Below are 26,222 nucleotides of genomic sequence, written 5' to 3' on the forward strand. Positions count from 1 at the left end.
CCCGCACCGAGCCGGCTTGATGCATGGTCTCGCCAACATGGACCGTGCCGACCATGGTCTCGGCAAGAATTTCGTTTGGACATTATCCAACGGCAATACGATACTGTGGTGCCTGCTCCAAAAAGGGAAGACTTAATGCGGGCAGTCTTGGAAACCGGGACCAGCGGGGCATCGGGCATTCGTTCTCTCGCTCTCGCGGTTAGATCACGGCGTGTTGCCGCCCCACGTCCACGCCAAAAGCATGCAGCAACCACATGCATATCCCGATGATGTACAAACGGGGCATCCAAAACGGAGTGTACTATAACCTACAAAAAATAAAGAACTACTACGGCTATAAACGAACTCTAGGTGCAACTCACAGTAAAACTCTTGCCTTCCAGCGTACTCCTGACTGCCTGTACTGCTTTGCTATTGGTTGTGCGGTTGCGGCTGGGGGGCTCATTGCTTGCAATTTTTGGTTGGTAGGGTTGAAGAGGGCCTTTTTCGTTCCTTTTGCTGCCGCGTTCCGTGTGTGTTTCGCTCGCTTCGTATCGGTTGCCTCTTTGCTAGTGCCCCGGGTTTTCAGTTGCTTGCTGACATGGCTTGATTGCTTGCGGGTTTTTATTTTTTCTTGCTTGGGTTCCTTCTCCCGTCCTGTCCCGACGTGTACCACCACTACACCATTACACCACACAACCCCAGGTCGCCCTCCCCCTTTTTCGGCCCCGTACCCTCTTCACACGCACACACAGGTTCCACCGTTACCGGGACGACCTGCGGTGCCTCGACGACTATTTGGCCAATTCTTTCACGCTGGATTTTATGCACGGTAGGTTTTGTGTGATGCCGTGTGCGAGTTGTGGAAAACACGGAATTGGAACGGATTCGGGGTTGTTCTGTAGATCGCACACACAACGCAGATTTTTGCACAACACACATACCCCGTCACCACAATCACACACAGCTTAAATTACGCGAACGTACACAGGGTGAATGTGCGCGCGCACACCACGCACACACTCCATTATGGGACGGGTACACGGGACGCACGCACACACAAAGAAAGAGAGAGAGAGTGAGCGAACGCAAGCGACAGACGTACCACGAAATTGGACATTGTGGTGATTTTGGGGTACAGGAGGAATTAAAAAAAACACACACACATTTTCAGCGGGTTGATTGTTTCTCAGGACGCTTTTGGTGGATGGATGGTGGTGGTCAACTTCTGCAACGTTCCCCCGTGTTGTGGCTTATGAGAACCTCACAGGCACAAACCCATGGACACGCACGCACACTTCCTTTTGGCCGCGCACACGATCTTACGTCACGGGACGACCCTTCCGATAAACAACGAAAGATGCCTGAGCGTGCGAAAGATACGTACCCCGGTGGAAAAAAGGTGGAGGTGATTGAATGGCTTTCAATGTCCTCTCAACGCACAACCTTTTTCTCAACAAGGTGAAGAAAAAGAGCACAGGGTGTCGTACGGAGAAGCAAAAAAGCAACAATGGAATCTTCCAAATATTATTTAAATCACCGAGAAAAAAACACTTTCTTCCTTGCTCAAACCATAAAACCACCTTCACTCGACATAACCATTTTCTCGCATATGTAAATACATGTATGTGTGCGTGTGTGCGTACATATTGTTCCTTCCGGCTGGCATTTTCTAAACGTTTTTCTTTTCCCTTCTCCTGTGTTTTTTTTTCTTCCTTTTCGCACGTCCCTTCCGTCTTGACCACACACACACACCGGAAAGCCAACTGTACACACAGCCACACACACAGCGAGAAGGGGCGCGCTTGCGCACACGCACACGACGGTCGTTTGGAAAAAAGAGGAAAAATGCTACAGATCCACACACACACACATACACGCGCACACAAACAAGAAGCAATAGCGGCCTCGAGTTTTCTGCACTGATTTTCCACACACAAAACCACAAAGCAACCCCACCGTGCACCCACACTCTTTCACGCCTGTTCTTGTGTCTGAGCAAGCGGTACATGAAAGGTGGCCGAAGGGTGTTTGATGAAAAGGGCGTTTTTTTTTGGTTTAGTTAATACGCTTTATTTCACCCCCTCCCCCGATATCCTGCTATTTTCTTCGCGAACTGCATTTTACTTGTCCTAATTGTACGATTGGTACGAATATTTCCTTTTTCCCCCCACAGAATCGAATCTGGCGAGGGAACGGTGCGTGTGTGTGTGTACAGAGAGTGTTGAGTGAAGGGTTTTTCTTTACCTTTTTGATAGTGGAAAAAAGAAGGGAACGGAGTGGAAAGAAGGGCGCCAAGTTTGCGGTGGGACCTCACTGTTACGGTGTGCGCTTAGTGCTTTCCCCCCTTTTGCCTGCCTTTCCCCCTCGTACATACGCTGTCTTCTGTTCCTGGACCATTTCATTTTCTTCTTCTTCTTCCTCTAGTTTGCTATCCGTCCAGGAATGGTTGTTACGCTGTCTCCCTCTCGCTTTCTCTTTCTCTCTTTCACTCCTTTGTCCTCCACGTGTGAAGCTTGCGAAGGGAAAATGGGATGCGGGACTGTTTCGGATTCATTTTACGCCGGCGAGGTTGAAGGTATACTGCAGCAACTCCCGTACCGTGTGCATGTGTGTGTTTGTTTTGTGCGTGCGTACCTTCTTCCCTTTCTTTCGGTCGCACGTTCAACACATAGGGGTCGCGCGCGCGCGCTTCACATCACCGTTCTCCCTCACGCTCCCTTTACGGAACACACACCAAAGCCCATGCCAAAGAGGAAGAAGAAGAAACACAAAAAAACAAGAAAACCGTTCACCGTTCACCGTCAACACGCACCGGAGAGAGCATCCGTAAAACGGTGTGGGGACACTTTTTTCTTCTTCTTCTTTACGAGGGGCTCAACGATTTTGCACTGGAAAACAACTTGACCGCAAACTTTGTGAACAAAACGGCAAAACAGAGCATTTCAACCACCTTCGTTTTCAGCACTCCGGGGACAGTTGTTGGTTGCTGTTTCGCTACTATTTGCTACCGCTGCTGCTGTTGCTGCTGCTGCTGCTCCGTTGCTCTGCGCTACTGCTGCGCTCCAGTACGGTCGCTTACTGAGCGGTCAGCCGTTCAGCGTCGTTAGGTTGGCAGCCATGAGCGCACATTGAAAAACGGTGAGCGACCCGCTCAGCGCCACCAAACTCACACACAACACAACAAAAATATACACAGGCCACCGTTTTTTGTGTACGGTGAGCGCCTAATCAATTTCGAGCATGCTGGAAGTACGATCAATAAAGCGAGCGAACGAGAGAAAGAGAGAGAGAGAGCGATCGGGACTGTGTAAGAGAAACGGCAACAGAAGAGTGCCGCCCAGAACGCCATCGTAACGAGTGAGAACAAAACAATCACGCATACGACTGTGTGTGTGCGCGCGCGCACGCAAGATTCCTTACCTTTATGCTAGCGCAAAAGAGATAGCTATATAGGCGATCCGTTTTCTAGAGATGAGTTACCTGAGTGTGGTTTTTCTCTATATGCGCTCTCAGTCTCCTTGTTTCTCTGTACTGTTCGCTCTATTACACGCTGGACTCACCGCACAATGCAATGTTCAATTTGAATAGCTCACCTAAAAACCTTTTTCTCGATTACCGGCCAGCCGTATAGTCTTATTTTTAAACCACCGAATCGTTTCTACACGGGCAATTTTGAAGTTCAATAAGTTTTGAACGAATAAAATGAATTAGACGGCAATTCTCGCATTGAATGTTTATCATTTTATATACCTAGTCAAATTTTTAGGTATTTTGAGTGATTCAAAACGAAAATTCAAATGATTTGTATAAATAAACAAATAATATATTTTGACGCCTACAAATTTATTCCGCTAAATGGCCGTTAAATCGTTAAACTTGACACCTAGACAGATCGCCACCTTTCTCAAATCTGTGCGGTTGACAGTTGGTTTTTTGTTGTGTGTGTTTTTTGCTTTCTTTGTTGTGCTCTGTATTTGGCTGGAAAATGATGATTCTTAACAATGTGCAAAATGATGAGCTTTTCCACCTGTTCAAGTTGGCGGCTCTGTTGCAGTGTTGGTACACCTGACACCTTTTGCGGATAGACGACTGGAGAAAGTTAAGCAATCAGGTGGCTACTTTATCGGCGCCTTGTAGCAACGTAAGTTGTTGTATAGAATATTATTAAAGGAACTCTCCCATAAAAAAAAATAGTATAGTGAAAAAGAAACTTATTAAGAACTTTTAAAACCAAAAGTGACCAAAGTATGAAATTATAAATAAAATATTTGATTTAAATTAAAATTAAAAAAAAAAACAGTTAAGCAGCAAAAAAGTGTCAGATATTCAGTCAAACAACACGAAATGAATAAAGTTATAACATTGTCAATAATACATTTTTTAAAAAGTCATTGTTTCAAAATTTCCACAACTACAAGCACACCCGGGTGACAGCAACCAAGTTCTCGCGCACCGCATTCGCGGTTTGTTTATTTGACCTCTTGACACCACAAAAACAGCAAAGCGTCAAATGTCAGCTGTGGCAAATGTGTAGCGCTTCTGTGGCGTAAAACTCGTTTTGTTTTATTATCAGTGAGCCCGCAACGTAGAAGTATCGATTGGGCAGTAATTGCCGGTGGTTTTTGGTCGTTTTGTTTTTCCGTTCGTTTCGTTTTAGAGCAACACCTGCTGCTGCTAGCAAATGCTACCGCGCGCTAAAACTGCTAGATGAGCGAATTATACGGCCGAACATCACATCCATATTGCAACCTTCCTGCCGGGGAGTGATTGATTTGTTGCGGCAATCAAATTATAGCGCCAGTCAGTATGAGCATTTTCACTGGTAACTGCAAGTGTTCCTACACGGTAGGGCTGGTTGGTCTGAGCGTATGTGGCTTTCTGCTATCGCTGTATACATCCTACGTTGAGCTGCGTGCCGAACATGACCATTCCTACCGTGCGATGTGCGACATTAGCGAGCGCATCAGCTGCACTAAGGTGTTCACCTCAAGGTAGGCAAACCCGTACGAGATGGCGCAAATATAATTGTACCCACCGGTGTTATAAATACCAGACGCAAATTGATATCACTCGAGAATACGCGAATGGGGATATAAAGCAATAAATCGATCGCTTGCCGGTGAACGAGAGCCGAGCAACGCGAGCGCACCCCGTGGCAGGCAAATAATCATGACTAATCAACAACATCATTTGCATATAACTGCTTGTGGCGCGATTATACGAGTTTGCGAATGTTAAGCATTTGGTGTTTAGCGGCAATAAACTTTATCGTCTGCATAATGTATCGCAGGTCGGTAGCCTGTACTACTGTAAGAGGAATAACAAAAAAAAAAACAATAGACACAAATACACCCCAAAACAAAGTTGCAGTAATAACAAAAGAAGAGAGCAAAACGAAAGATGCGAATTTTCAAAGGTCAATAAAAATGCATATGGATAAAAACGCGCGAATGTGCATTCGGTGCATGCTTGCCATTTGTTTGCAAGACATCTGTTCGCAATAAAAGCAAGGTCGTAAAACCCGGCTGAGAATATTGCCATCAAGATGGGGGAGAGCTGCTGTTTCGAATAATCTCTGCTCATGTTGTGAGGTATTGGAAATTTGCATGTTAACACTGTGAGATTTTGCCATGCTTACCTGGTATATCATCTGATTTGTGGGATTCTGGAATTTCTTACATTTATTAATAGCTTCCGCCGTTTCAGTTGAAATTTGAACCTAGAACCGGGCATTTGTTTAGCTATATCCCCCATGAAAATTGTAAGTTCTGCAGATAAAGTTTCCTTTTGCTGAATTATTTTTTCACCACTAGGTATGGGCGTGGATTTGGCATTGTTGGACCAGTCCTTGGCGATGACTCACTCCTGAACGTACCGAACGGGTTCTACGGCATCTTTTATTACTTTATCGTGGCGGCGTTCAGCTTCAGCGACCATTTACTCATCTCCCGACTCAACAGCTACCTGATACTGCTATCCAACTGTCTGTCACTGTACTTGGCGTATCTGCTCTACTACATCTTAGAGGATATGTGTATCGTGTGCGTTACTACGTACGCGGTCAACCTCATCAGCCTGATACTGGCGCTTCAGAAAATCCAAGTACTGATTCGGGACGAACAGATAATGCGCGCCTTCAAAGTTAGCAAGTCAAAGTAGGAAGTACCAACTAAAGCACAAAAATAAGTTTACGCTTCATTTGTTCGCAAGTTATAGTAAATGTTTGTTAGGCAAATGCGAACGAACGGGTTTTATATACCTCACGAAAGCATCTAGCAGTTAAGGGTTGGATTTCTTATTGCTTCATCGTTATCCCGTTCCTAGCAGTTTAATGCTTTTCTAGTTCTCGGTGCCAAAAAATAAGCTATCTAAATAGCGAGATGGTTCAATGTTTGCGTTTGTGAATTAATAAAAAGCATTCCAAGAAAAAAAGTTACTCTATTTCATTCACTGCTGACAACAGGAGCGCTCAACCGCTTTTTTAAATTTGAAAAGAACTCATTTTCCTTTATGAACTCTCGATTGTTTTTTTTTTCTAAAATTACACGAAACAGATGACTCAAACTTTCTTTTCAATATAGCTTCACACACATTATATAAGTTAAGATAATATATTTAAAAAAGGGTTACTTTTTTCTAAAGCTATTGAAAACGACTGCGAACTTCCATGAACGTTTACGAAGCGTCCGATGAAACGTCATCCGCGCTAGTGACAGCCAGCTGTGTGTTGTCAACAATGTTGCGCTGTCTCGCTCACACCACCCGCGTGGTCGATCATATGAAAGGCAACGCAAAACACAGCTGGGCCTGGGCAGTTGTGACAGCTCACCGCACGCACACACTAGCGTAGCAGATCGAAATACGCACACGCACGTAACCGATAGCATGAGACGTGGTCAATGTAAACGACAGTGGATGCTTCGTGGACACATATCGGTGGTTTTGCAAGGTACGTATCAAGCGAAAGTGAGGCAGTGTTTTCTGTACGGGTTTGGAGCGCTACAATTGCTTACCTAATTGCAGTTTCGTGTAAGAAGATAACTTACCGGACCGGATTGGGTGATATCTGCAGTGTGGTTTGCTGGGGGTAAAAGCTGCCCATATAATACAATCTAGCACGACGACGACGACAGCAAAGTAACGCCATCTGCAAGATGTGTGATGTGTGTACACGACTGCATTTATTATCCGCACATCGTCCACGCACCGATACCGATCAGTAAAGCGGAAGGCAAACTAGGCAAGCGTGTGTGATAAGGGGCGTAAGCAACCCGCCTTCAAGCTCCCCGTCAAATCACACTGCCTGCAACCGATTCCGGGTGCGGTAACGCGGTCGGTGTTACCTTGTAACGTTGTATATAAAAATAAAACGTCGTCTTGTCAATCGTGCGGATCAGGTTCGACGTATACAACACTCCCTTTCAAACCATGGCGATGCTGCTTAAGCGACCGATCGGTACGCTGGTCAGCGGGTTGCGCAGTGTTGGTGGAGGCAATCGAAATGGCGGTGGTAACACACCACTACTGGACGGCGGATATGCGGGCGGTAGTACGCCAGTACCCGGCCACGACGGAAGTATGCGACAAACATTAACGATCGTGTTTCTCTGCATCCTGTGGTACGTTGTGTCCAGCAGCAACAACGTGATCGGGAAGATGATACTGAGCGAATTTCCCTACCCAATGACGGTCACGATGATACAGCTGACCAGCATCACCGTGTACAGTGGACCATTCTTTAATCTGTGGGGCGTACGGAAGTACGTAGACATATCCTGGCGCTACTACTTCACCTTTATCGTGCCGTTGGCGTTGGGGAAATTCTTGGCCTCGGTAACGTCACACATTTCCATCTGGAAGGTGCCAGTTTCGTACGCCCATACAGGTAAGTGTTAGCATGCAACACGGTGTTTCAGGTTGTTATTGGCCAACTCATCTACAATCAACTGTTATCATAATTAAAGAACTCAAACAAAACACTCCTGCAATCAACCGCATCTAGTGTTTGAGTGTTTGATCAATCATGACTCAGGATTCCAATGAATCCTCACAGAAGATTGTTATGAATGACACTTCTAAAAAGATTCATGAAGCACAATATTAACCGAAACCAAAGCAAAATAATTAACAAATATATGTGCACATTAGAAGCGTACTAACTTCATTACTATTTGTTGCTTCAACAGTGAAAGCAACGATGCCGTTGTTCACCGTGATACTGTCGCGTATTATAATGCGCGAACGGCAGACAAAAGCCGTGTATCTATCCCTGATGCCGATCATCGTTGGCGTTGGTATTGCCACACTAACCGAACTGTCGTTCGACGTGATTGGGCTGATTAGTGCGCTGATCGCAACGATGGGTTTTTCGCTGCAGAATATCTTCTCCAAGAAGGTGCTAAAGGAAACGGGCGTCCACCATCTACGGCTGCTGCACATACTCGGCCGGTTGGCACTGTTTATGTTTCTGCCCGTCTGGATCTACGTCGATCTGTTTAACGTGATGAAACATCCATCCATTGTAACGTATCCTTTAATTATTCGTCCAAGGTTTTTTTTTCTTACATTTTAATTCACGTTTTTCCTGCAGGTGACGGGTGATTATCGGGTGATAGCGCTGCTGTTTACCGACGGTGTGCTTAACTGGTTGCAGAACATACTTGCGTTCAGTGTGCTGTCGCTGGTGACGCCTCTTACGTACGCGGTCGCAAGTGCGAGCAAGCGAATCTTCGTCATTGCCATCTCACTGTTTGTGCTGGGCAATCCGGTAACGTGGCTGAATGTGCTCGGTATGCTGGTGGCGATACTCGGTGTGCTGTGTTACAACCGAGCGAAATACTTTGCCCGTCGCCAGGACACTTTGCTACCTTACGCATTCGGTGCGAAAGAGACCGGTGACGTGAAAGGTCCCAACACGCTTGCCAGCCATGGTAATGGCCGACGGTATCCGTACGCTCCACTGCACGCTAATGGTGGTGGTGGTGTTTCGGTACCGGAGAATGTACTACTAGCGAATGGTACATCCACTCTCGTGCCAACGACAACCCATCCACACAGTGGGCCACCTGGTGTAGCACCGACGATCCCAATCACGACATCGTCCAACATGACCACGTCCAGCAGTACCAATGGCAGATTACTGTTCGTTTAAGGGTTGACAGGTTGCCTCCCCACCGGGCCATTCAGTGGAGCGCATCGATAGAAGAACGGGACCTGAGATACCATACCGGCAGAGAGAGATGTGGAAGCATGTTGTAGCAAATTAGTAAGGACACGGTATGGAACAACCGGGTTAGCACGCGTAGTAATTTATATAACCTAAATAATAACGACTCCCGAAGATACGACGCCCCAATCGGTCAACATTTGGAACACTCTTGTAATATAGACACAGACAGATACGCACACGATGCGATTGATTGTTCCACCGCCGAACGCTTGTGTTAGGTGTGGGGAAAAAGCGGGAAGTATTAGCAAGCAGCTAAAGGATAGCAAAAGAAAAGAATCGGCAAAAGGGGAAGGCTGCTTTGCTTGATAACCAAACTATCCATCCATACATCAGTAGCAAATAAGCAGGTGTTGTGAACAATCAACCACCTAGCTAGCGAAAGGAGGCTACTAACACATTCTAGGACCACGTAATAGAGAGGCAATAATTTTCAAACAACAAGACAGTATTTTCTGATTAAGTTTTTGAGTCTGTTCCATTGCATGCAGCACAATCTCGTTATAGCTCATCCTTCTGATGTTTGGTGTTCTTTAGCCACTTTCTCCTGCACCCGGGTACACCGATATATCGCATAATTGTTAATTGAAATGTACATAGTTAGGGGAAGCGTTTCGCTACGAATCTGTCGGCGCAGGGTAATGTTTGATGTGAGGGTATGTACGTTCCCTTTCAACTAGCTATTCCTTTTCCTTACGATCCTGTTTCACGAATTATTTTGTTTACTTTTGTATTATTATTGTAATGGCTCACGATTCTAAGCAATATTAATTTTTACGCATTTCTCTTCAACGACCATTAAGCGTTTGCTTCTTGCTGTACCGGGCACCGATACTTAGACGCTTGTACAGTACAAGCTGCGTATTAGTAGCAGCGTGATGGAGGTTAAGCAACGGAGGCAAAAATTAAACAAAATCACTAAACGTCATCCATCTGGTTTTTGCTCAGCGGGTTTTTGTTGTTGTTGTTAGCTATTGTTTCATTATTGTATGTATATTTCTTTTTTTATGTTTCTCTTTTATTCTCTTTCATTATTTCTTGGCATCAAATCAAACCCACAGCCAGCCCACTCCACGATGGATTGGGAAGAAAGACGAATTTAATGTAATAGGAAAAAATTATAAATATATAACTTCTAGAACAATTTCGGTTAACCAGTTTGCTTTCCTACGTGTTATTTAAATGCGCGTTAAATTTGCTTGGCAAAACAAGAAGGGAAACGAAATTGCGGAATAAAAACAAATGGTGCTGCTGTGCGACATGAAGCAGAACAATAAATGTTACACGAAGATTGATGAGCGGTGCGTGGCAATATCTTCTATAGCATGCATGTGGTTAGTTTGATTATCTTTTTGTTGTGTTATTTGTTAGAAAATGAAAAATAAATCGGGTAAAGATTGACGGTATCTAATAGGCTTTAGGGCGATAACTTCAAGAAGTTGCTCGAGGAGTCCGCACAAGTGTCCTCAGCAGTCTGACATTCGTGATGGGTAGGATTTTCCGGATTCTAGCAACATTATTACTCTGATTTCTCTGACGACTCCTGAGTCCTCGGGGGTTTCCAGCAAGTTTATCGTTTTTTACATACACAATTCTTATAATCACATTTCCTAAAAACCTCTGCGATCTCCACATATGGTCTTGGCCTATTTTTACATTTGCAAAATGTGATATCCGCAATATTTACAATTATTAAGCGCTATCGCCTGATCACCTTCAAAAATATAATTTTCCTCCAAATTTTTTTTTATTCACAAAAAAACACAAGTCGTTACGTTACGGAATGCTCTTTTACTGTTATAATATATTGATCGCAATACTCGGATTATAATATACCCCTGTAACAGTTACACACCTATTTTCCTTTGTATAAATGCAATAGCTGATAATGATGCCAAGATTCCACACCGATCCCGGAAACGGTATCTAAAATCCGAATCTCCACAATGTAACTCCCAACAAGCATCGCAAAGCAATTATGTATAACGCCTCTGTGGTCTATTATTGGGAAACATCCATACACAACCGTCTATTTTGCCCATTCATTCAGCAAATAAAAATAGATAAGGTACAGTGTTTAAAAGTATGTACACCTGCTGATGTGCCCGACGTTGCTAACTATCTATGCACACTATCTACATGAATCGTACCCTGAGGGGGTTCTCTTTATTCTGTGGGCTAAACAGCATATTCAACGGTTAGCTGACACTATTGCAGCAACGAGGCGGCAAAGATTTGGCGCATTATCTGCGGCAGTTGGTCCAAATCCATGCAGACGAACGCTTTGCCCGCGGTCATGTTGTCCGCCACCACCTTCGCCTCATCGTCCAAGCTGCCGATGAAGATGACGTACGCCTGTACGCGCGGTGATTGGCGCGCGAGTGCGTTGTTTAACTTCCGAGGCGTTATACCGTACCGGGCCAGGTTGGCGTCGCTCAGCACGATCACGATCGCCTCATCGCAGTCCTCCTTGGCGAGTTCGTCGACCGCCTGCTCGGTGGCGGCAAGCGTATGATCGCCGCTCCAGCAGAACTGTGCATGCGCATGCATCATCTTGATCGTTTCCAGGCGCCGTTTCGCATCCTTCGGTGGGTTGTTTTCGTTCACGAACGGTACCGCGACTGCTTCGCCACTGTGCCCCACGATATCGTACTTTATCTTGCCCTCGAACCCATCGAACGCTTCCATCACCATGACGGTCGCTTCCAGCTCGCGGTCCAACCGCCCATCGTACCCATTAAACCGGTACATCGAACCGGACACGTCCACGACCAGCTTCAGGCGCTTGGGCTTTTCCTGGGGTGTGCCGGGTTCCGGGTCCTGTTCGGCCCGCTGCTTATATATCGCCCGCTCACCGGTCAACCCCTCCACCAGCTTGGTGTCGTCCAGTTCGCCAGCGCTTCGGTGCTTCTGCCACTGGCGTTCCCGTGCGCGTGCCTGCAACGCTTGCAGCGTTATACGCAGCTGCTGCACCTGTCGACGCACCGGTTTCGCGTACTGCTCGTACACCTTATGCTCGTACGGGCTCATCTGGATCTCGCGCAATTTCGCCTCGAACGCTTTCCGATTCATCTCACGGGCCGCCTGCTTGACTGCCTCCGGTACGTCGTCCTTTTCCGCGTCGGACAGCTGATGCACCTTATGCCCGGCATCCAACCGGTACGGACCACCCTTACCACCGAGCCCAGCCGTATCACGGCCGCCGGATCCGCCCGCCCACGTATTACCACCGACGTGGGGATCATTGTTCGGGTCGACCTTACCATGCTTCGGACCGGATACATCCTTCCCGCTGTGACTACGGACCGTCAGCTGTATCTGGCGTTCTCTGCGCATCGCCGCCAACGCTTCGCAACCCTCCGCATACTCGCCGATCGGTAACCCGTGCCGCAACAGTACCGCCGTCACCTGGTCGAGCGTTTCCGGTGCGTACCGATCGTAATCCAGCACATTGCCAATCACTTCCGCCAGCGCATCGGACGGGAAGCGCTCCAAATGACGCACGATCGCAACGACTTCCCGCGTCGAGTACGGATAATGGAGCGTACCGGCGTCTGCCATCTCACGCAACTCCGCGAACGCATCGACCAACCGACGGATCGTCGCCACCGGCACGGAGGGTCCATACTGCTGCAGCAGAAACATTTCCGACTCCGGCAGCGGATTGTCGACCGCATGGCACGCAAACAAATCACCCAACGCGGCAAAGAAATCGTTCCCGAGGAACGGGAACCCAGGCCGGTTTGCGAGCACAATCAGCCGAAAGTCGGGATGGGTTGGGAGGAAACCTTCACCTGCGGGCTTGCCGGATGCATTCGGGGGGCAAATTTTGCGTCCGTCCGACAGCAACATCTCACCGTTCTCGACAAGCGTCTTCAAGATGCAGGTCACGTGTACCGGTGCCTTGTCGGCTTCATCCACCACCAGCACGTGCCCGTAACGGACCGCCTTCACCAGCGGGGAATCTTCGTACTCGATCCTGCCATCCCGTACCGTAGCCTGTAGCGTAAGCGACTGTACCGTCGTGTCGCGATGCAGCTGAATATACTCCCGGGGACGACCCATCAGCTGCAATAACCGATCAACGATCTTGTTCTTGCCAACGCCCTGATTTCCCACCAGCAGCAAATGTTCGCCGAGCAGAAAATCTTGCAGCAGACGCTCCATTAGCCGCAGATGCTGCGGCACGTCGTAGAACACAATGTCCGGTATCTTGGTGACCGCTTCGGTGCGGTAGCGGGGCACACTGGTACGCCCAATCCACAACATTCCATCCTTTTGTTCCACCCTGATCGGTTGCTTTCTGCTGTCCGCCTCCCCATCCGAGCTACCCGTGTAGTTTGGCAGATGGCGACGCATCGCTGCATCGAGCACATTGCGCGGCAGGCTCGGCATAAACTTGCTCAGGAACGTTGCATGCAGTATGTCGGCCGCATTCCGATCCTCACCGTACTGGTGTAGACGGCGGGCGATACGCAATAGCTGCCGGGTGGAAAGGTTCCCGGCGAGCGTCTGTTGCACCGCGTCCGGCGACGTACGCAGATGGTGGGCAACGCGCAGTATCTGCTCCATCGTATCGCTGATCGGACCGTACAGTGTGTCCAGCACGTGACGTTCCTCGCGTTCGCTTAATCCACGCACCTCGTGGAACAGGAACAGGCTGAGCGTTTCCGCAGTGATCCAGGCACCGGATGGGCCGGATCGTGCAGGTACTGGCGCACCGCCAGCACCAACACCCTGGGCCGGTTCGGCCAGTGCGATAATGCGAAAGCCGGGATGGATGCGTAGAATACCGCGTGCGGTTAGGTCGAGATCGGGTTGCGCTGTTTGCAGCCGATCGTAACGTTCGTGCGAGAGAAGACGCCGTCCATCGTACAGTTGCAGCTCGCGGTCGTGCACGAGCCGGTGGAGAATGCCGAGCGTACTGTGGTGCAACCGATGGATACCATCGAGCACGATTGCGTGCCCGGCAAGGGCGGCCAGCAGTAGGGGTGAGTCCTGCCAGACGGTGTCACCGTTCAGGCGCGTTGTACGCTTTTGCAGCAGATCTCGCGCCGTCATATCCTGATAGAGCACCATCGCTTCCATGTGCTGATCGTTCAGCAAACGGCACAACTGTTCGGCCAGGATCGATTTACCGCATCCTTTCGGTCCGACCAGACACAGATCGCCAACCGCGATGGTTTGCAGCAGTTCCGCCAGCAAACCATTCTGATAGGATGTAGGTATAAACTGCTGACGCTTATCTTCCAGCGGGCCTGTGTTGCCTTCAGGGAGGCGAAATTCTGCCGTCTTGCTGGACGATCGCAATCGTACGCTGAGTTGTCCGTCTGCCTGTTTGCTAACTCCCTCAATTTCCATTGAATTCGACGCGTCGCTTTCACCAGTAAAACCAAGCGATTCCATCAACCCCGTCACATACGAGCTGCCTTCCTTTTCGAGAAATACCGGGTACGGGTAGAACCGGCGCAGCAACTCCTGTTCGGTTAGTGTCCCGTTGTTGCGCAACAGCATACCAGCGTACCGGAGATTATCGATCGGAAAATCGGGTAGCAGTGCCGAAGCGGACTGTATGCCGAACGCGAACGATACGAGTTTGGTCAGCACATCCGGACGGTCCAGCGGGCCGGCAAGTACTTTCGCTTCCGTTAGCACCTCCACGTATGGTAATTCGGCAATGTCGCGTGCCTGAAACCGGGAACGGAGCGGTGGATCGAGCGGTGAACCCCGGTACCGTGGCACCGGAAGTCCCAGCGCAATCACGCGAAACTTTTCCGAAACACGCACCAAACCCCAGCTGTCGAGCTGATCGCGGCTGAAGCGCTATTGAGAAAGCAAGCGAGTAAGAAGCGGGAAGAACGTTAATGGGGGCTAACTTGTTTCACCAGAAAATACGTTATTTTGAATATCTCTTCTCCAAATCAACTCACCTCGAGTAATCCGTCGTAATTTTTGGCCGCTATCAAAAATCTTCCATCCTCCAGATGCATTTCTCGGTTCTCTAGCAGATTGTTCAAAATCGGCAACACATTTCGTTCGGTTTTCTCCACACCCTCGATCAGCAGTATGCGACCTTCGATAGCCGCTCGGACCGCACTCTGATTATGGTAGGAGGCGGTCCCATCCAGAATTTCGCGCCGCTGCTTCAGATCACTCTCGGTCGTGTCACGGTTCAGCAGTATGTACTCAACCTCACGGCGCGTCAGCTCTGAGTATTGCATCACTATACGGCGTCTCAACCCACCGGGCCGCCCTAGCAACAGTATATCCTGTCCGAGCTTATCTTTCTGCAGCATCCAGCGCAAATGGTGTAGCCGCGTTTGGGAGAGCGCTGCCTCACCGGTATCACTAACGCTAACTGTAATAGAGAAAAACGAACTCAGACATGCACCAAACATCCTTCACTTTACGCGCACACACATACCGTACCCATTGGGGACCAGTTCCGGGCGCAGCGGTATATCGATTTCCTTCTCCACGTCGTCTATCTGGATGGTGCCACCGGTGGTGCTGGTTGTGTAGTTGCGGTTCCATGACAGTCCGGTACTTTCGGCCAACGTTGGTTGCTGGTGGGCCAGTATGCGCCGGAGCACATTGATGCGCCTAATTGTTTGCACGTTACGCTGCATGGTACTGGCGTACCGTGGTTAGTTAACTTCAATTAAAGCTGATCCGGTGGTCGGGGTCAAAGTCTCGTCCACTAGTTGCGTGTTCATCACACGGCACCGTCACGCAGACGGCGAGGGAAAACAACGTACGATGTTGCTCTATTTAGGCAGCTGATTTTGACAGTTAGCAACAGGGGCCTTATTTTCATCTCTTTCTCTCGTTCTGAAATTTGAGTAAAACAATCTTGCAATGTAAATAAAAGCTCTACAATAACACATCGATTAAAAATGCTCTTTTATGAAAATAAGCATACATTTGCAGTAACCAATTATTTACAAACAGTCATTTATCATTCATTTCATTTATCAAAAGTAGCAAAACCATAAGTACAGACTGTTCTTGAGATACATGGTATCTAAAATGGGCGGATTTGTAACATTTCAAACAATTTCAAAGCTCATTTAGTTTATTGTGCAAAATTCATAAGACAAACAGAAAATTTAGCATTTATGAAGTTATATGAAGTTAATGAAAGTGTATCTCGAAACTCCCTGTACAAATGGTTTTTTGTTTCGTTCACATTTCACTTTGACAGCTGTTAGCCATGGTTACACGACTGGCGATTTTGCCCAGGTGGTAAATATATGCTACAGCTGTGCTTACACGTACCACAAAAACAGCAGCAGATTATTTTTTAAAAGTAATTTCTTACTTCTTCAGCTTCGTCCTCCAAAGTGTTGAGATTTAAGGACAATTTAATGTTAATGTTCATAATGGTAACTAGCTTAAGGATCAATATTTTTAAAAAATGTTCGTTAATCTTGTTTGAACATTTCGTGCCGTAATTGAAGCGTTTTTGAAAGACGCTTCCACCAAATGGTATTGTGTGGCCGTCTTCCGTCGTATTTGCATCTCGCTCTTTCTCGCAATGAAAAAGAACATCGCTATGCGCCATTTTACTACGTAAGCTTGCACCTGTACAACTAACCACCCATCTGGGCCAACCAGTTTTTGCTACATTTTGCAATCGTTGTTCTCCTTGGAAGCACGCGGTTTTTTTCCGGAGCGTTCTAAACGACACATTGTTCATCGCGTGTTAAAACAATAAAATATATAAACGAAAATGTCACTACAGGAGGTAAGTGTGTGTATTGTTTAACGGAGGATGTAGCCGGCAAATGGAGTTATTAGCAGGCACGGATTGCTTTTCAGAAAGATTCCTTGAAGGATCTTTTCAGTAGCAGAACGAGACGACATGCTAGTGGTATATTTTATCTCTCTCTGTCGCTATATTTCCAGAACTTCGATAAAGCGGTTGAGGACGTGAAGAACCTCAACGCAACACCCGCCGATGCCGATCTGCTGGAGATCTACGGTTTGTACAAACAGTCTACAGTCGGTGACTGTAACACGGAAAAGCCGGGCTTCCTAGATTTCAAGGGCAAATCCAAGTGGGAGTCCTGGAACGGGCGCAAGGGCATGTCGCAGGACGACGCCAAACAAGCGTACGTAGATAAGGTCCAGAAAATGATCGAGCAACACGGCCTGAAGTAGAAGATGCGGGTGTTTGTGGCAAAACCAGCAAAACGTAACCTATGATTAGGCAAAGGGTAATGGGTTTTGCTGGTATATAAGGAAGGAACATGTGACAGACGGACAACGGAACGGATAAAGGACGCGACATTTATGGCAGTACAAAAAATGGCCAGCCTACGCAAAATGGCCTTTTACTATTGTTTTAATGGCTTCCATTGACAGTAAAGTAGATTCTTTTTCTTTGGTTCTCTCTCATGACTCGCACACACCATTTCGTGGCGTAAAAGGTGCTGAGCTCTGCGAAGAAGAGAATAGTAAAAAAGGCATACACACGCTCAAAGCCATTGTGTTCTGGCATTAAACACAGGACGCACTCGAATACTGGCGAAAAGCTAGTGGTGTAAAAAATGGAGGTAGTAATTTGCAAATTTCGAAATTTTTGCATTGAATTTATGATCCTGTGGCGTTCGAGGGTTACGGAGAAAAAGACCATTACTCAGTAATGGCGAATTAATTTTGTTGCATTGTTCAAACATTTTCCTTATTTTTGTTTGTTTGTTTGTTAACTGTTTTCGAAGACCAGAATTTGATATTCTTACAAAATATAGAATCTCTTTTTACGAGAGAGAACCGGCGAAACGCGCACATGGTGACAGTAAAAATGGAATCTCGAATAAAACTTTTGTTCAATAACGGTAGAAATGGGTGTTTCGGTGGAGTTTTGATGACTTGGTTTCTGTTTAGAGGAGTTCCTGGTAAGTAGCGAAGACTTGCTAAGAGTTTTCAATTTCAATTATTAATATTAATATATTGTTTTATTTAGTGGAATAAATAAACCAGCACGAGCCAACTTTACGACGGCGTTATTCGCCTACATTTCTTCGATGCATTCTCTTTCATTGGGCTTCCGGTTGTTTGGTATCCGAGTCCAACCGCTGCCGGTAATAGAACTCTTGCGTTAGCTCGCTTAAATTGCGCTCGAGTGTGGCCACCTCCTCGAAACGGAGTGCTGCCCGAGCCTGCCGGATGTAGCCCTTCACGATGTTGATCTGATCGATCAGCGGGTCGGACGTGGTGTTGGATGGACCGGTTTGGGTACCGGTCCAATTGTCCATCGTTGAGACGGCCGCACCGTATCGACCGTTGGTCATTTCCGCCGTCGATGCGGTACTCGAGCTGGAGGAACTTCCATTCTGACGATCGGCACCGGCATCACCGCTTCCGCCCGACTGTAATTCCAGCCGTTCAAACGCTTCCAGCGCTAGCTGTCGTTCACGTTCGAGGCGCCGTTCCGTTTCCTGCCGTTTGCGCTGCTGTATCTTTTTGATCTCGTCCTCTACCGGCAGCGGTGGGATGGACAGCATCTGCTCCTTGATGTACGAAATACACCCGAGTCGGATAGCCTTCTTGAGTACATCCTCGCGACTACCGACGGCGGAACGGAGCGTCTGCAGACTCTTGCTGACGTTGTCTAACTTTTCCGCCGAACGGCCAATCTTTTCCCGGAGCGTGGATGCATCCGACAGCCGGTAGATAACGTCACCCTCGTACAAACTGTCCAGTATTCGCCGATACATCCCAATGTGGGGCTCGATGTCGGTGCGCTCCTTGCGGAGCGTTTCGTAAAACTGTCTAATCAGCGGACGTTCCCGTTTCCAGTCCTGCGTCTCCATCCGGATCAGCAGCAGCCGCATGCAGTGTTCGCAAACCCGAAAGTGGCTCGACTCGTTCACCGGTGCACCCGGTTGGGTGGGTTCCGGTAATGCACCACCGGACGCCGGGCTGATGGTGTTCGGGTTCACCAACCTGCCCGCTTCCTCCAGGGTAAGATAGCGCGAGCAGCCATCGCACATTACCGAGCCACACACGCGACAGTGATGCTGACGGCGCGTTATGCCGAAACTCTTCGCACAGGTCGGGCAAAGCTTCACCAGCTTCCCGTCGATCCATGGTACCTTGCTCTGTTCGTGCCGTTTCTTCTGATCCGGCTCGGTCGGTAGCCCGTCCAGCAGCTTATCCAGCCGGATAATCAATTTGTTCGTCTCGGCCGCATACCGTTCAAGCCGTGGACTACGCACTGCTTTAAAGTAGGCCATATGCTCACAGCTACAACCGATCGTTTGATTGCCTGGTTGCAGCAACGGATTATTAGCCGTGCCGGCACTTCCGAACGCAACGCCTGTCTCGGACCCGAACTTTGGCGCGGTCGCATCACCGCCACCATCGCCGGTTTGGACCGGTTTCTTCTTGCCCTTCAGTAGTATACCCTGCCGGGCGATGCTGAATATTTCCTTCAGCGATTTCAGCAGATCCTGCTCCTCGGAATGTTCGTGCTCCACGTGCACCGTCAGACGTTCCGGCGTGCGGAGATCACTCTTGCAGATCGGACATAGGAACCCTTCGAGGATTTCACTGTCGGTCGGCAGTAGGAAGGCACCGGACGATGACGTTGCGGACTCTTTATCGACCATGTCGAACGGTTTGTCCATTTATGCGGGATGTGAAAAATTGTTGCCGCTATGTACTGCAGAAGACGCAAAAATAATTAGAGGGGTTTTTGTGTTATCAATGTCGTAACTTTGACAGGTTTGAGCAGTGGAACTAAACTAACCTCATTGCTGCAGCCTTAACAGACGTTCATTGCTTTGTGTCTCGTGATGTTTAACTGGAGGCCCATCTTCTTTGGGACGGTTTTAGCTTAATTTGGATTGGCCTACATACAGCTTCCTAATTACCACAAAACAAACAACAGGAAACACTACACCTAGCTATACTTTCGATGGCTAAAAAAGAATGTAGCACACATCGGTAGCACCAACTTGAATACCGAAAATACTTACCCGTACGGCTATGCTGGAATCGAATTAACTTCGATTACTCATGCAGTTTGATTGTGAAAAAGGAAACTTCTCGCGTGGACGAGAATGATGTGTTTGCTTGCGGGAACAGCAACCAGCGGACGAGTGCGCTATCTCCAGTGAAATTAAAGGCGTTAATCAGCACAAAGTCAGAAGAGACAGTGGGAGAAAAGATCCAACAAAAACAGATATACGACCTCGTAAAAACCTGACGGCAGGAACACAAACGGATGCGGAGATAGATGAACGAATTGACATGTTGAGCAACGAAGGGAGGGCAACAAAAAAAAAACACGCACACAAAAACACACACGAACGCAACCGAATAGGGACTGTCAGTTGACAGGTCTTGTTTTTTGATACTTGAAATGACGGTTTTTTTTGTCTATTCTTATTTTCAGATTTCAGAACTTTTCAGAATGTTCTGAAAAAATTCTTACCAAAGTGATTGAAATGTTACATGTTTTTCATTAGACTTTCGCCAAGCACTTGGATATCCCATTGAAGCTGCTATGGTGTATCTAAATGCAAACTTATCATAGTACAAAACAATTAATTCCGCTTCATTTATCCAGCTGCATCCATGCAAACATACTCCAAGATATTAATTGGTTTGTTTGCATTCCTGTCATTACGTCGAAAAAGCGATCAAACAACCAGCTGCTGCAATACATTGCTCTTATATAAAGAAGGTTTGTATTTCCAACGTATCCAGCTAAATCACGATGGAATTCTACTGGCTGGTGGTGAGTAGTCTGCTGCTGCTAGTAGTAACCGAAACAGAGGTCTCAGGTGCATACTTCGACGCGGCGAGTACGTACTGTGCCATCCCGCTAGACGTGGTGGATGGAAAGAATGTCGTCCCGGCGGATTTGCAAGCCACCTGCAACCGAAAGCGGCAGGAAGGTGAGGAAAATATCAAACAAGCGGTTGAAGCTATCCGTGCCCACATTATGAAGCAGGCAGCTGCAACGGATCCGATATGGGACGAGGTGAAAAAGTTCACCGCCAACATACCAAATCTGCTAAAGACGTCCAAGCTGAAGGATAGTCAACAGGAGATGGATGAGTTGCGTACACGTGTGCTAGTGGCAGCGATAGAGGCGGGCCGTACATCGGAAGCTCTTACGCAGTATCTCATTCTCGGTGCGTGGGATCAGTGGCAAACTATAGTGGATCGGATCTATCAAAATAAGCGCCGTCACCCAAAACATATCGAGAATCTTCTCAGTTTCATTCGGACACTTCCCGCGAGAGAGGAACGTCTCGAGTTTTATCACTACCTAAAGAAGCACATGGTCGAGAAGAAGGACTACGGGTCGTACCTGGGTGCGATGTTTGCGCAAGATGCCAGCCATGTGGTGTTCGATGCGGACGGTAAAACACCTCTGAACGAGAACGATGTAGCGGCACTGTACACCACAATGATCGACGGTGCGGCGGAACACTTCCGTACAGCGCTATTGACCGGTGCCGAACGGTTAGATCTCTTCGAGCTGGAACGTTACTATCCCAATTTGTTTGATTTTATGTTCGAGCCGATCTTCAACGTGACGGCGCAAGAAATGCGCAAATTTAACTCGTGGAGGATGATGGAGGCACTGTGCACGATGGAGCGTCCGATGGTGAAGGCTCGCATGTTTCAGAAAACTATAAACCTTTTGGTAAAACACTTCCAATGGGTGAAAGAGAACGAATTTTATGCACCGATGCTGGCCGGGTACTTTGAGGCTTGTGTGCCACATATCCTAAAAGTACCGGCCACCAAAAACATAGTCACCGACGTGCAAAACACATTCAGCAAGTTTGGCAAGAATATGAACTACCAAAAATTCACGAAAGTTATTGGTAAGAATGTGTATGCCTATGCGGGATAGTGAGGGTCGAGGGGCAGTACGTGAGAATTCTGTTAAAAGTTTAATAAACCGGATCCCGATCGGTGTAATGCAACGCGCGTCGTTACGTTTGTTGGAAGTTTACGTTTTTATTGACTTGGTGCGGGGGGGGAAAAAACGACACTAGTTCGTATGGAGACACACGACGCAACTCTAGCATATATGAAACATACCATAACACGCAACCACCACAGCAATTGGAATTTCTTGGTTTGAGCTCTGCTCGATACACCATTCAATGGAGTACCTGTCTACCACCTCCTGCAAACGGCAGTCGTTCGTATTCGCGTAGTATGTGAGATAATATAAGCCTTAAACAACTAGTAAATGCAATATCGGCACATTGAGGGGGAAATGTTGGGAATGTAGTCTACGGAGCATTGGTTCTGACATCCAGACGGTGCTAGGCACCAGGGCATCTCACTTAGGACCCAACATTAGCAGGTTCGGGTTCTCCAGGTACTGCTTCCACAGGTTGGAGAAGGTAGCCATTGTCACACCATCGATCACGCGATGATCCGCCGTCCAGCTGACCACCATTATGTGGGCCGGTACCACTTGTCCGGCATCGTCGAACCGAGGCAACACTCGGGTCTTGCCGAGTCCACCGATTGCGACCTGGGGCGTCATGACGACCGGGTGCGTATATGTACCACCGATCTGTAACGATGCATGAGAAACCCGATGAGCGTGTGGATCGCATCCTCTACGGTACCTACCTCGGTTTTACATACAATTCCAATATTCGACAGCGCGAACGTACCGTTCGCATAGTCGTTCGGTGTGAGCGCCCCTTTCGCACCACGTTCCTGCAATGCGTTCAGGTCGTTCGCTATCTGCAGTATGGACTTCTGCTCAACGTTCTTAACATTCGGCACTACCAAACCTTGCGGTGTCTGCATAGCCACGCTGATGTTGTGATACTTCTTATAAATAACGCTCTCGGACGACTCGTCGAAAGAGCTGTTCAATATTGGATGTTGGAGCAGCGCGTTCGAGGCTGCTTTTAGGAAGAATGGCATATACGTTAGCTTGATGCCCAGACGAGCCGCTTCTTCCTTGAGCTGTGAGCGCACCTCCACCAGCTTAGTCACATCCACCTCGTCGCAGTACGCAAAGTGGGGTATTTTCTGAAGGCAAGAGTAAAACGACCATAAATGAGTGAACTTGTAAAGAAGTGCCTCGTGGTAAGCTTACCAGTGCATCCGTCATCGATCGAACCATAGCTTTTGCAACGCCCTTCAGTGGTACGACTGTTTCTGCCTGTTTCAGATCGATCGGTGTAGCCGGTTCTGGTTTGCGTTGCTCCTTGCCAAATTGCGCGAGGAGGGTCGGATGTGGCTTAACCGTACCCTTCGGGATGACCTGCAGAAATTCCAGCACATCACCCTTGAGCACACGCCCATTGCGCCCGGTTGCCGATACCTTCGTCAGGTCCACCTTGTTCTCCATCGCTATCCTGCGTACGGCAGGCGTTGCGAGGACCTTCCCAGTCGGAGCATGTCCACTAACATCAGACGATTTCGTATCCTTCCGCTCACTTTCCTCGTCCGAACTGCTGCTGCTACTGCTACTGCTGTCGTCCTCTTCCTGGTCCTCCACGTCGAAATCGAGCAGCGGTTTGCCGACGAGCGCTATCTCGTCGACACTGTGGTGCAGTTTAACGATTTTACCATCGTACCGGCTGGTGATCGTTACCGACGCCTTGTCACTCTGCACCTCGCAAAGATTGTCGAACTGTTCCACCACGTCGCCCACCTTCACGTACCACTCCTTCACCGTTACCTCCCGGATACCTTCGCCGATGTCGGAAAGATGGAAGGAAACGACACGATCCAGCACCGTGGTGGTGTGCAGTGCCCGTCCGAACACATTCGCGTGTGGTGGCTACATTAGTAAGAGAAGAGTACAATTCGTTAAACAAACGCGCCAAATCAACACACGCAATCAAGACCTGTATACATATTAATGGCAATGCACGCCATTAGCAACATAAATGACGATGCAACCAAGTGTTCGATGCACCGCTGGAATATTATGACGAGTCTCCAGAGTTGTTTTGATTTGCTGCGCACATGGAAACTGTGATAGTGATCTTGCAGGGTTATGATTTCGTTTGATGATCTCCATACATGGAATAAAAGCTCAGCGGAGCATCAATTATTGCGTGACTCTGTTTTTTTGTTAACGAATAATAAATGTACCCTATTTCTATATAAGATATCAAGGAGATATAAAATGCATTGTTCCATTATTCATGTCTTACTTGTTTTGCACGAACTCATTCCTACTCCGACGCTGAAAATCCGAATTCAACTCCAAGTCCAAAAAACCACCACTAACACAAATATTCTTGTAACGCTTTGAACTGTCTCAGTCACTGTTTATATGCTGTTTAAGAGTTACGATAGCTTTTACTGCCGCTTATTCACACTACCAAACAGTCGTCTAAATAAAAAGGAAAACACTGCAGAATTCCTAATAGACATCTAACAAAACGAACTACATTTTAGCACTCCACAGTTTGCTTGATGCGTCCAACATGTATTGGGTTATTCTTTTCAATTAGCAGGCACATCCACTGTATAGAACAGCAACGTTATTGCCTCTGCCTGGTAACTGGCCCAATATTCTCTGCAGTCGAAAAGAAAAACAACAAACAGAGCCACGTTGTTTGCGTTTGTGTGTCGCATCCCAACCTACGAAGTCCGCGAAAGGTCGTCTTGACAGCTACAGTAAGGCGCCACGCAACGGCTCCCCCTATTACCTTCTAAGGTGCCGACAAGACAGGAAGTGTGACGGAGGCGCGGCAGGTGCCGTTGAAAGTGAAATTAACTTCTCGCGGTTTGATCGTTGTTTGACTGGTGGCAATCAGCCGAGAAGGCGATAGGCACAGCGCATGCTTCTATGGCTTCCAGTCGCGGTCAGCTAGATAGGCCCGACCGGGCTGCAGTAGGTGACCGTCGCACGCACACCACAGAACACTCCTTCTGCTGGAAGCTTATCGTACTGCGTATACGCGGATACGGGTAGCGTGTTGATCGTTGGGTTTTGCTGCCGCACTGGACATTACGTAATGTGCGGATACCACTTTTGCTGGTGCGTCCACGCATACTTACCGGTCGTCGACGGGTCGCGCCACCGGTTAGCAGATGGTGCCGGGCGATGGATGCACCGTACCGTCGCAGGTTGAAAAGCCCGGCCATTTGTGTGTCGATGTGTTTACACGTACAGCAAAGTAAACAGGAAGCTCGCGAAACGTTGCCCCTTGTCCGTAACGGCGCCGCACAACGAATGACGAACTGATGAGCTGCTCTGCACTGTTCGCTGACCACCGTCGGACTGACCGAGTCTTCCGTTGTTCCGCGCCCCAGTCAACACTGTACGTACACCTTCCCCGATGGAGACGATGAAGGTAACCGCACAACTCCACTGGCAAAGTGTGCGGCCGAAGATCGGCTGATGGTGTTGGTGCTGGTTGGGCCCACCCGGTCCATCAGCGTGTGTGCGTGAACACGCATCAACATGGGCAATGGACGAACAGCGGGGCGGGATGGTTGGGTGGGAATTAAACCACTCGTTGGTAACCAGATTGCTACGTGTTATCTGCATCAATTCAGCAACGATGAGTGTGTGCGTGTGTCTGCTGACTCTGAAGACATATTTTCGAATAAAAACAACCACGTGTTCCCCAAATACTTGCGCACGACCTTGAACATACGTTGATAATTGAACGGATTTTTTTCTCGGCTCGTCGCCGAACTCGAAGAAGTTTAGCAAAGAATTACAGAAAGAGAGAAAGAAAAAACAAAGTATTTTTGTTTCTTATTAAAAAAAAGAAAGGTAGTCGGAAAGAAGTATCACGTGCAATACAACAATATTTCATGTAATTAAACACAGTTTTTCTCGTAAAACGTTGAACTTACAAGCGAAGTAACGCGTGCTGCATCAAGACGCCCTCTGTTGTGCTTTATCCCAAAGCTTCGCTCAAATAGGCTCATTGCGAACAAAAAGCTCCGTGTCAAAAAGCTTCACGACAGGGGTGTCGAACACTATGATGATTTCCCTTTTTTTATTTTTTAACGTCGTTTGCTACTGTTTGCGAAACTTTGCTTT

At 47.8% G+C, this 26,222-nt stretch overlaps 7 protein-coding genes across 7 annotated transcripts; 4 read left to right on the top strand and 3 right to left on the bottom strand.

The window, feature by feature from the left end:
- Positions 1–4,788: 4,788 nt before the first annotated feature.
- On the top strand, positions 4,789–6,141 carry LOC128712263 (vitamin K epoxide reductase complex subunit 1). Its single transcript, XM_053807161.1, has 2 exons — positions 4,789–4,973; positions 5,796–6,141. The coding sequence occupies exons 1-2, from the start codon at positions 4,789–4,791 to the stop codon at positions 6,139–6,141; spliced, it is 531 nt and encodes a 176-aa protein (XP_053663136.1).
- Positions 6,142–7,410: 1,269 nt separating this feature from the next.
- LOC128708606 (solute carrier family 35 member E1 homolog) lies at positions 7,411–9,133 on the top strand. Its single transcript, XM_053803589.1, has 3 exons — positions 7,411–7,867; positions 8,169–8,503; positions 8,573–9,133. Exons 1-3 carry the CDS (start codon positions 7,411–7,413, stop codon positions 9,131–9,133), a joined length of 1,353 nt encoding a protein of 450 aa, XP_053659564.1.
- A 2,283-nt stretch (positions 9,134–11,416) lies between these two features.
- On the bottom strand, positions 11,417–15,837 carry LOC128707401 (von Willebrand factor A domain-containing protein 8). The gene is made up of 3 exons (XM_053802357.1): positions 15,633–15,837; positions 15,139–15,566; positions 11,417–15,031 (listed from the first exon to the last, which is right to left on the bottom strand). The coding sequence occupies exons 1-3, from the start codon at positions 15,835–15,837 to the stop codon at positions 11,417–11,419; spliced, it is 4,248 nt and encodes a 1,415-aa protein (XP_053658332.1).
- Positions 15,838–16,940: 1,103 nt separating this feature from the next.
- On the top strand, positions 16,941–17,371 carry LOC128709079 (acyl-CoA-binding protein homolog). The gene is made up of 2 exons (XM_053804100.1): positions 16,941–16,955; positions 17,117–17,371. The coding sequence occupies exons 1-2, from the start codon at positions 16,941–16,943 to the stop codon at positions 17,369–17,371; spliced, it is 270 nt and encodes an 89-aa protein (XP_053660075.1).
- Positions 17,372–18,249: 878 nt separating this feature from the next.
- On the bottom strand, positions 18,250–19,842 carry LOC128712052 (rabenosyn-5). The gene has a single exon (XM_053806950.1). It carries the CDS (start codon positions 19,840–19,842, stop codon positions 18,250–18,252), a length of 1,593 nt encoding a protein of 530 aa, XP_053662925.1.
- A 1,094-nt stretch (positions 19,843–20,936) lies between these two features.
- LOC128718308 (uncharacterized) lies at positions 20,937–22,088 on the top strand. Its single transcript, XM_053811946.1, has one exon. The coding sequence runs from the start codon at positions 20,937–20,939 to the stop codon at positions 22,086–22,088; it is 1,152 nt and encodes a 383-aa protein (XP_053667921.1).
- A 438-nt stretch (positions 22,089–22,526) lies between these two features.
- LOC128719672 (lipoamide acyltransferase component of branched-chain alpha-keto acid dehydrogenase complex, mitochondrial) lies at positions 22,527–25,312 on the bottom strand. The gene is made up of 4 exons (XM_053813303.1): positions 25,226–25,312; positions 23,304–23,993; positions 22,841–23,236; positions 22,527–22,766 (listed from the first exon to the last, which is right to left on the bottom strand). The coding sequence occupies exons 1-4, from the start codon at positions 25,310–25,312 to the stop codon at positions 22,527–22,529; spliced, it is 1,413 nt and encodes a 470-aa protein (XP_053669278.1).
- Positions 25,313–26,222: the final 910 nt, after the last annotated feature.

This window comes from Anopheles marshallii, chromosome X (genome assembly GCF_943734725.1).
Source record: "Anopheles marshallii chromosome X, idAnoMarsDA_429_01, whole genome shotgun sequence".
NCBI lineage: Eukaryota > Metazoa > Arthropoda > Insecta > Diptera > Culicidae > Anopheles > Anopheles marshallii.

Bases quoted from the DNA above. Each gene is read 5' to 3' on its own strand.
- LOC128712263 (XM_053807161.1), top strand. From the start codon at position 4,789: ATGAGCATTTTCACTGGTAACTGCAAGTGTTCCTACACGGTAGGGCTG. The intron at 4,974-5,795 runs GTAGGCAAACCC...TTTCACCACTAG, and splicing joins ACTAAGGTGTTCACCTCAAG to GTATGGGCGTGGATTTGGCA.
- LOC128708606 (XM_053803589.1), top strand. From the start codon at position 7,411: ATGGCGATGCTGCTTAAGCGACCGATCGGTACGCTGGTCAGCGGGTTG. The intron at 7,868-8,168 runs GTAAGTGTTAGC...TTGCTTCAACAG, and splicing joins AGTTTCGTACGCCCATACAG to TGAAAGCAACGATGCCGTTG. The intron at 8,504-8,572 runs GTAACGTATCCT...TTTTTCCTGCAG, and splicing joins TGATGAAACATCCATCCATT to GTGACGGGTGATTATCGGGT.
- LOC128707401 (XM_053802357.1), bottom strand. From the start codon at position 15,837: ATGCAGCGTAACGTGCAAACAATTAGGCGCATCAATGTGCTCCGGCGC. The intron at 15,567-15,632 runs GTATGTGTGTGC...TCTCTATTACAG, and splicing joins ACTGGTCCCCAATGGGTACG to TTAGCGTTAGTGATACCGGT. The intron at 15,032-15,138 runs GTGAGTTGATTT...CTTTCTCAATAG, and splicing joins ATTACGACGGATTACTCGAG to CGCTTCAGCCGCGATCAGCT.
- LOC128712052 (XM_053806950.1), bottom strand. From the start codon at position 19,842: ATGGACAAACCGTTCGACATGGTCGATAAAGAGTCCGCAACGTCATCG.
- LOC128718308 (XM_053811946.1), top strand. From the start codon at position 20,937: ATGGAATTCTACTGGCTGGTGGTGAGTAGTCTGCTGCTGCTAGTAGTA.
- LOC128719672 (XM_053813303.1), bottom strand. From the start codon at position 25,312: ATGGCCGGGCTTTTCAACCTGCGACGGTACGGTGCATCCATCGCCCGG. The intron at 23,994-25,225 runs GTAAGTATGCGT...TTACTAATGTAG, and splicing joins GCGCGACCCGTCGACGACCG to CCACCACACGCGAATGTGTT. The intron at 22,767-22,840 runs GTATGTAAAACC...GCATCGTTACAG, and splicing joins CGCTGTCGAATATTGGAATT to ATCGGTGGTACATATACGCA.